Raw genomic sequence first — 9341 nt, 5'->3', positions numbered from 1 at the left:
TTTTTTTTTAATTTCTATTATGCTTATGTTTTGCTTATGTCAAATTCAATTAAATCATTGGTAAAAATGGTTTTATCATTTACATGGAAGTAATCGATCAACACGAAAAAAAAAAAAAGTGAAAACGTAGGTTTTATCAAAATTACAATTTATTATCATAAAAATCTTATTGTACACTGGGGAAAATTCTGGTTTGTTAGCCATCTGTTTGAAAAAATATGTACATATATTTTTCTGGAACTCAGTTCTCTCATGGAGGCCTTTTTTACAATCGACATATGCAAACTTTTAAGAACATCACATCTCAACCCAATAAAATGATTCAAACATTTCATATGTTATAAAATATGTCTTTTCAAATAAATTCTTTAACTAACACGCTCGCGTTTCTTTGTACATTGTACCGGTATTTCTAAGTACATATTAAAAAAATAAAATAAAATGAGCTCAATTTCGCCGTGGAGTGAAGTCCATATTTCAAAAGGGGTTTAATTTTCATGATACCCAATGTTTTATGCTGTAAAGTCTACAGTGTGTGCGGAAACTGCTCAACTGTCATCTGCATTTTTGGTCCTTTCGCGCCGTGAATTAGCCTCGTTTTCAGCCAGGGCTTGGTGACTGATGCTGATTTGGGATAAATATGCTTCGACCTCGTTGTCAAAATCTTCCTCCGAAGAATCCTGCAGACGTAAGGGCGGCACCTGCCTCTGCACAGGCTGCGGTTGAGGCTTATCGTCGGAAAACAGCTTCTGTCTGGGTGCCTTGGTGGTAGTGGTCTCAGGCTGTTCATACGAGTCGGCTACGGATTCTGGGCTAGTTCTATCACTGTCATTATTTCGCTGTGACGATTCAAAATGCTGCTTTCCTCTCTCCATAAGTATTTCATCTGTTTTCTTTGAGGATGTCACTGTAGGTGTTTCTGGCGACATTGTGGAGTGAGGCGTGACAATACTTTGTTGCTCGGTTGCGCCCGAGTCTATCTGTTCCAGTTGGAGGCTTCTTGGTGAGCATAGTTTACATGAAATAGGGGTTCTTATATCGCTGACATCGTGGTGATTTATCAAACATCTGTGTTTTGTAGGTGATGCAACCTGTGTATGTTCTTTCGGTTCGTGTTTAGCAATTTCCTCCGACCCTGAACTTTCCTGTGGCATGTTCGCAGTATTCTTCGTAGGAACTGTGGTAAAGTTGCTCATGTACGGCTGTCGCGGAGCAAGTGCTTGTTCTGACGGATGAAGAACTTCGCGCGCTCTGGGGGAAAGAGTTGGACACGCAGGCGACTGTCCGGACTTTTCCTGAACAAAACTCTCGAGATACGGCTGAGGGGAGACCGACCTAATTTTGGGGCCAAACGGCGACTGAGGTTGCAGGAAGCTCAGGTACGTTGATCGCGTGTATATTTGGACCCCTCCTGTTCCCTGTGCGGGGCTACCGCCACTTGTATCTGGGGACTCAGCGGGGGTGTGATACAGGTCACCGTTGTCGGTAGTGCCCCTAGTGACCCCTGCCTCTTCCTCTTGGACACTGTTATCCTCACTGGCATTGGTGCTACCATCAGGGTCGATGTACGACAACGAGGTCTGAATGCCACGAGTGTCTCTCATGAAAGGCCTGTGCTCGTCCGCTGGAGAACCAGTTCCTTCTTGTTCAGCTACACTTGCTGCCTGCCCAGCATATGGGGTTTTTATCACTCGACCGCTCTCAACGACGTCATTAGGGATTTCGTTTGAGATCCATGGTGGGAAGATGTCGCGCTTCGTCTGTTGTTGTTGTTGTTGTTGTTGTTGTTGGGCGCTCTCAGCGTCAGAATGATCGGTTCGTTGATCAAAACTCACGTCGCTCTCGAGATCTAAATACGAAAAAGACGTCTGCACAGCCGAAGTTTCCAGGAGGTTTCTTCCTGGAGAAAAATTGACATCGACTTTGGCTACCCGGACTGGCGAAGGCCTAACTGGCATGCCAAGAACATTAAACATGACGGGTTGCGGCTTTGCATCTTGAGAGGGCGGATTATGAGCAGCCTCCTCTTTGGTTTTGCGTGTGCTTGCATCGTCACTGGAAACACTTGGTTCATCAACTGCCTTAACTGGCTGCTCTGCTTGTTTCTCGGCTGCTGAATCGGACTCAACATCGACACTTTCCGTTGAGGACCTTGCCTTATCTCTCTTGGAAGACTTCCGTAGTTTTTTCAACTTTTTGACATTCAGCCTTTTGGGCATCTTTAGCTTGGGAGACTTCCGGACAGCGTCAATGTCAACGACGGCCTGGTTGACTTCGGCGATATGTTCCAGCGACGTTCCAAACCATTCTTTGTCTTCTTGACCCACCTCTTCAACTCGGTGTGCCGTGTCCGGCGGTACGATATCTTCGTCACCGCGGACTTCTCCTTCCTCACCTGTATAATAATAATAATAATAATAATAATAATAATAATGTAATAATAAAGGTTATTTCATTGTCTATGTTCCTATTATTAAATAATACATTTCAGAAAAGTATTTAACTATTATATGTAAATAAATTATTAGTTAAATAAATAAAATCAAAATCAAAATATTTAACTCCAGCAAATGCACTGTATACGTGCTAACAATGAGCGTGTTATTGCAAATGATAACATGCACTAAGACTATAGCACAGGTAGATAAAGTAGTAAATAAATACAGAGACAGAAAAACAAACAAATACAAAATTAAATTTGCATGGTTGTTCTTAAAAAACGATCGTAAAAATACTCATATACTCGCCATAGGGTTCAATTTCAACAAGATGACCCTGCCCGTCTTCTCTAAAATCTTGGCCATCGATCTCAGCGCCATCTATTTTCACCCAGGAGCTGTCACTAGAGATCGGAGACATTACTCGCTTCGTGGGGACAGGAGGCTCGTACACGTAGTCGAGGCCGCCGTCGTCTAAAGTTTCCTCGTAAACAGGGTTGACAATACCTCGCTCCTTTTCCACCCACGACACTTTCTTCCTGGGATCTGGAAATGTTCTTCTTTTAGTTCTTTTAGTTTTCCTGGCTGAAATTTGAAGGTTGACTGATAAAAAAAAAAACATCGTGTTAAAAATGTTTTGTTTCTTAACACATTTTCGTACGTTCATTTGTAACATATATAGTAGGCGTAGTATATCAACTTAGGGCAAGATGCCCACCAAGCAGTGTCTGCGTGCGTACACGTACGCACACGCGCGATTCTGTGTCTGTCATTCTCTCGCGTGCTCGATTGTGTACATGCTTAATATTCATTACCTAAACGTGCCCTTCTGTCGTAGGTGTTTTCCTCACACGGGCTATAGACATCCGGGCCCGGGCGACCTTGATGGCGGAAAACATGGCACTGCTCCTTCTCCAGTTTCTTTTTCTGCGATCTGCAAACCCGAATTTAAAACGCTGTATTTATGTCCAGGCAATAAAACGGCTAGATGCACTTGATTAAATTGAAGATATTTCACACGCGGGGTTAAGAGATCTTTTTATTTCATCCTGCTTGATAAAGAATTTTTTATCTAAAATACCTCTCATGATCACACCTAAAGGTTTTCATACTAAGTCAAATTTAAGAGCAAGAAATCTTTGTTTACAAAATATAAATGTATAATTCAAGAGAAAAATGTTTTACCTTTTTCTAATGGTAAAAAAAGCTATAAAAACGCCAACAACCAGGATTGCAAACAATACCACCGATCCAAGCAAAATATATACGAATTCCTCATCTTCTGCTGAAAGAAAAAGTGCAAATGTCTGTTTATTTATGTATAACTATTACATAAACAAAAATGATGAAACTGTCCTTTTATAAAGCCTTGCATTACTTCGTAAAATTGTGATCAGTTTTTTATTGAAGTTATACAGTACCTCGCTCACAAAGAGTACCGCCGTAGCCAGACGGACACTGGCAGTAAAACTTGAAATATTTGGAGGTCGAGTGCCCCTCCTCCCACTCTACACACTTCCCCTGGTTCATACACGGGTCACTGGCACAGTCTATAACGGCTGGACATGAAATATAAAATATCTTGAAGATTTAAAAGAAGGACACAAAGAAAAATGTCTAAATGAAAGTTAAGTAAGTAATAAGCACAATATATGAGTGCCATGATTCATAACGTCAGTGTGACCAGTTATTTATTGGTAAGCTCTGTCTCTTTTTAAAATTGTGTATCAGCAAGTACGACCGCAAAACTCTTTAAAATGCTCTTTGCTGAAAGAATATCTTCAAACGAAGCGTCTTTACCTAGGAGAGCGTCTGCAGTCATCTTTCTCTTGTCGGCTTGCTTTACGACGCAGTGGTAGGTTCCAGCTGCGTAGGAGCCGACGTGGTTTATTATGAGTCGTCTGCCTTCCATCTTGTATCTAGGACGAGATGAAACCACTGAACTTTGTGATTCTTTAATCCAGAATTAAATGAACTTAAAATAAGAAACCAGTTCCATGTCACAGAATAATCTAGGTTTGGAATAATGGTCTTAAACTATATTTATATTGATATTACGAATTTAAAACCCGGTTATTAGATATATTGGGACGGAAAACAAATACTTTTTACATAAGTTTTGTACTTCCTGCTTGTCTTGAAACTCTAGAATCACAGGTAAAAAGTCTTTTGTCTGATGACGTTATCCATATCTAAAGCAATTTTAGTCCAAGGCTTTTTTTTTTTTTTTTTTTTTTTTTTTTTTTTTTTTTTTTTTGCTAAATACCTCAATTTCACACATTGAACTTTTAGCCCTACCAATAACATGCTATTAGACAAAAACAAAGACAATGTTGTGAAAAAAAATCATTAATCAGTGACACTACCTTGGGTCAGTACTGCCTTTGGTAATCCGGTCTCCGTTAGGCGTGATCCAGTAGATCTCGGTAGGTGTCGCTGTTAGGTCATAAAGACACCGTAGTATGACTTTAGATCCTTCGTTTCCAGTGATCGGCCGGGCGATGTTGGCTACAAAAAAGATAAATTATAATAATTATAAATAAATAATAAATGAATAAAAATTAGCAGGATTAGAGTGGCACAGATATCTTCGCAGTGAAAGATCTATTTCATGAAACTTCAGTTTGCCCATTATTTTAATTTTATTCTATAGACCATGATAACTTCATGTTTGCTTTATTTATTTATTTATTTTCCTAATTGATAATATCTTGAAATTCCGCGTGTCATAAACTGTTATCTAGATTTTTATAATATGGGTGCAGTGATAAAGTAAATGATGATTTCTTTCTTTCTTTTTTTTTCATGTTTTGATGTCTTTATTTTATTTTACTCTTTCCCGCACGGTGACAGCCACCCAGCCATCAAACTTAGCGCCATTTGCCACATAATTACCTGTGTTACACGCATTATTGATACAGGGTCTTTCCTGAAGATGGCCGCCGTCGCAATGGCCGCCACTGGTCCCATCCTCTCTCTGACACACTCGCTTTCTCATCTCAACCCCCTCGCCGCAAGTGACGGTGCATGATGACCAGCGACTCCACTCCGACCACCGAGAATGGACGGCTGCAGTGACCGGTGGACGGCCTTGGTCCCTATTCTGTATAGCCGTGGTCATATGGATGCGTTTCATTTGGGGGATTGCTAAAAATGACAAAAGTTTGTTTGTGATGTGGATTGGTGTATTCTACGCTTAACTAATTACAGCTGTCTTCAAAATAACGTGCGATTAAGTGTTGTTTAATTCACGTTTAAATTGATCTCAGTTCGATCATGCGCTATACATAAAAGACATTTCAGATAACTTCTGTGACCTTTGCCAGTGCGAACTTGATCAAAATGATAGTAGCCTTTTTTCCAAGTCTTTTATTAACGACGCAAGTGAATTGGAAAGTGAAAAATTGAAAAGATATGCAAAATAAATTAATGTACAAAAAATAATACCTGATGAAATAAATGATGGAAACATTAGTCACACTTTCCATTATAAAAAAAATTAAATGCAACTAAATGCATATCATACCTTTAACTCGGTGTGGTTTGGGGCATCTTCTACTCACACATCGAACAACTTCATTTCCGTTTCCGGGACACATGACCAGACCCGAAGTGATAATACATGTTCTGGACCTGCTTCGGAAACCCATGCCACAAGTCGCTGAGCATTCTGTCCATGGTAGCCACTGCGACCAGCCGAAAAAATCTATTTCAAAACGAACAGCATTTTATATAATAATCATTATTATTTCAATCATTGCCATAGAATAAAAAAATCAAATAAGTGCAAAACCTTTTATATTCACATTTCATTAAAATTGTGTTACAGACCAAAATGAGTGCGCCTAAAATGCTTTTTTTTAATTTTTTGAATTCTAAATACATCTTATAGACTCATCTTGGAACTGACACTTTAACTTAGACTGTGAATCTATCGATGATGTTTATACAACTTCTGGATAATATCGAGGTGTCCCAGACCTCTTTGAGCGCTGATTTCGTTGAAAAACCTAGGGAAAGCTAGGGGTTCTAATTTGAATCACTATTGGATGTTTATTTTAGATATTTTTTTCCCTTTATTATTTTTATTATCCTTATATTCATATATAAACCGTACATTTTCAATTATACCATTACCTGGGCAGCTCTGTAACTTGACACACGCTTTCATCTCTCGCCATTTTCCGCCCGGACACGGTTGGCCTTCAACTCGGACACACGATCGGTATCTGGTCAAGTGTCCCGTCTGGCCACAAGTCACCGAGCAGTGACCCCACGCTGACCACTCAGTCCAGGTGGACACGTAAAACGTTTTCCCCTTATCACACAACCTCGTAGCGGGCTTAAGGGCGGCGGGCTTAAGGGCGGCGGGAGTCTGTTGAGGGCTTGTCTCTTTTCTTAGACTGGCCAGATAAAAGGGCCCACTGGTATCGTTGTAGGCCTGGGCCATGTATTTCTCATTTTGGTCTATGTTTCGAGCGTTTTGGCTGGCGGTGGACTGCACGACTGTTTTCCTGAAGCTTGTTCCTGTATGTTTCATGGTCGGCTTGCCTTCTGGCTCTGACTTTTGTACTTTCTTGTACACAAGGCTGTTCTCTTTACCTTTTTCAAGTTTTCTTTGCATTTGCTTTGTTTTCTTTGCTTTGATAACAGCATGCAGTTTCTTTGATTTCTTTTTCCCTTGCGTTGGTATTATCTCCACCTTTATCTCCACCTTCTTGCGAAATGGAGCTTTGGTAGGGATAATTTCCACAGCTTCAAGCGGGGCCGTGTTGTTTTTCTTCGGTCTTTTGGTGGGGATGGTTGTAGGTATTATCTCCACCTTGTTGTAAGGTACGGTGGTTTTCTTACGAAATGGGGCTTTGGACGGGATAATTTCCACAGCTTCAAGCGGGACCGTGTTGTTTTTCTTCGGTCTTTTGGTGGGGATGGTTGTAGGTATTATCTCCACCTTTTTGTAAGGTACGATGGTTTTCTTACGAAATGGGGCTTTGGTAGGGATAATTTCCACAGCTTCAAGCGGGACCGTGTTGTTTTTCTTCGGTCTTCTGGTGGGGATGATTTCCACTCGTTCGTACGGTATGCTGCCTTTCTTTTGCTTTGGAGCGCGGGTTGGGATAATTTCAACGGCATTATATGGAACTTTATATTTATTTTTGACCTTCCTTGATGCATTACTACTGGTGACATTGGGAGTCGTGGCGCTAGCAGTTGGGGTTATCTTAACGACATCATGTGGAACCTTTGAGCCGTTTACTTTGGCAGCGTTATTTTTTACCTTTCTTGATCCACTGCTAGTAGTGGCATTTTGATAGTATGACCGGTTTGAAACAGTTGTATTCAAATTATTAATAATCTCTGTTTTGTTTTTGACTTTGTGTAAATAGCTTGAAGATTGCTTTTTGTTGTGTTTCTTCTTCAAATGCGCAATGAGCGTTTTTAGGAAAGCAACGTGCATTTTGTGCTCTTTGGCAGATTTATAAGAAGGCGGGTGTTTGTTGCCAGATTTAAGACTTTTTAACAGCCACGGGGTGAACTTTTCCTTCCAAAAAGTGAGCAATCTTTTGTCCTCTGAGATCACGTCCTTCTCTGGGTATATAGTGGGGGAAATATCCATTTTTGAGCCATTTGTTTTTGCATTTAACTTGTATTGCCTTGTACGAATGCTTCCATCTTTCAAAACGTTGACGGACATTGCCCGCCTGAGTGCGTCGGCAAGTTTCTTGTCTTTCGACGGCAATCCAATATCAAGATGCTTGATTTTGACCTTTCCTACTTTAGAAAGTTTTTTTACGTCCGATGTTTTAAGTCCTCGAACGGTGACGTTCGTAAGTTTCACTTTGACGTGCATTTTTGGAGGTGTTTTGTCTTCCACACTTCTTTTGTGAGTTCTCACGTTTGTGTTATCTGCCTCATAATTTCTAGCGTACCTGGCAGAGGGAAGTGATTCTACTTCCGTGTCTAATTTGGCATGACGTCTCGATTTTGCCGAAAAATCGTTTTTGACTCCTGTACAAACAAAATTTGAATTCACTTACAAACTTTTCATTCAACATGCTATACATATATTTGTAAGATTTTCACTTTACTACAACTTAAATAAAATACCATAACCGAATTTTCGAAAAAAAACAACTATTTTCATGTTATATTTACTTGTTAATTTCTTCGTGTTCATTTGTTACAATGGACTTTTTTCTGAGTAAGTTGTACGTTTAAGATACGTTTTAACAAGGCCAGTTTCAGATACAAAATTTCCATTTTATCTCGGTTCCTGGATACCGTTGTAAAACTAAGCTTTTTAGCCCTTTATTGAACAGCATGGTGATTTGCTGGATATCAGAAATTACAACGGGCTTTTGTGATAGTGCTAACCGTTACGTTGGTCATTATTTTCATTAAAATAGATCTAAGTCTACTGAATACTACCGTTTCTGGGCTGACCTGCAAGTTCTTCCTTGTGTAATCCATTTGTCTTAACAGTAGCAAACAACAGCAGAACACACAGGAATATGGTACAGTCTACCAGTCGGAGCATCTTCTTGCACAGTGCAGAAAATAACGAAAAATATCAATTGGGTAAAAACTGAACTATGGCATAGTCCTCCATTTTGTTGGCTACGCTGTTGACGCGACCTTCACGTCCAGCGTTTATGACGCACACGTGTGACGTTGCGTCGTCGGTGCAAGGCGCGCCAAAGATGACGAACTGTGTTAGCGAAACGTCATGTGTGCGCTTTCTATGTCCCCATTAATGAAAACTATATAAATCTGTAAGCTATTCGTAAAAATAGTGCTCATAATGTGATCATAACCTGAATAACAACACAGACTCGCTTACCATAATATATTATAATAAAAATAATTTCATTATTCTGATGAGCATTTAAAACAGAATACAAT

General features: G+C 40.0%; 1 protein-coding gene across 2 annotated transcripts; it reads right to left on the bottom strand.

Moving 5' to 3' along the window:
• Nucleotides 1-131: 131 nt before the first annotated feature.
• Nucleotides 132-9116, bottom strand: LOC147759838 (uncharacterized). Of its 2 annotated transcripts, none has more exons than XM_086996063.1 (11): nt 8883-9116; nt 6576-8447; nt 5965-6144; nt 5334-5585; nt 4805-4946; nt 4239-4357; nt 3860-3997; nt 3624-3723; nt 3254-3372; nt 2748-3023; nt 132-2395 (listed from the first exon to the last, which is right to left on the bottom strand). In XM_086996063.1, the coding sequence occupies exons 1-11, from the start codon at nt 8974-8976 to the stop codon at nt 549-551; spliced, it is 5139 nt and encodes a 1712-aa protein (XP_086852189.1). In that variant the 5' UTR covers nt 8977-9116; the 3' UTR covers nt 132-548. The 2 variants fall into 2 exon arrangements, with proteins under 2 accessions (XP_086852189.1, XP_086852190.1); XM_086996064.1 differs by having other exon boundaries at nt 3624-3720.
• Nucleotides 9117-9341: the final 225 nt, after the last annotated feature.

Source organism: Lingula anatina, chromosome 9 (assembly GCF_051362555.1).
Source record: "Lingula anatina isolate TDL-2025a chromosome 9, LinAna3.0, whole genome shotgun sequence".
In the NCBI taxonomy this organism is placed as follows: Eukaryota; Metazoa; Brachiopoda; class Lingulata; order Lingulida; family Lingulidae; genus Lingula; species Lingula anatina.
The sequence above is the reverse complement of the archived record's forward strand: the minus strand, read 5'-3'. Positions and strand labels throughout refer to the sequence as shown.

Coding starts and splice junctions, on each gene's coding strand:
- LOC147759838 (XM_086996063.1), bottom strand. CDS start 8,976: ATGCTCCGACTGGTAGACTGTACCATATTCCTGTGTGTTCTGCTGTTG. Junction 8,448..8,882: donor ACACAAGGAAGAACTTGCAG/GTCAGCCCAGAA, acceptor TTGTTTGTACAG/GAGTCAAAAACGATTTTTCG. Junction 3,998..4,238: donor GACTGCAGACGCTCTCCTAG/GTAAAGACGCTT, acceptor TTTCATGTCCAG/CCGTTATAGACTGTGCCAGT.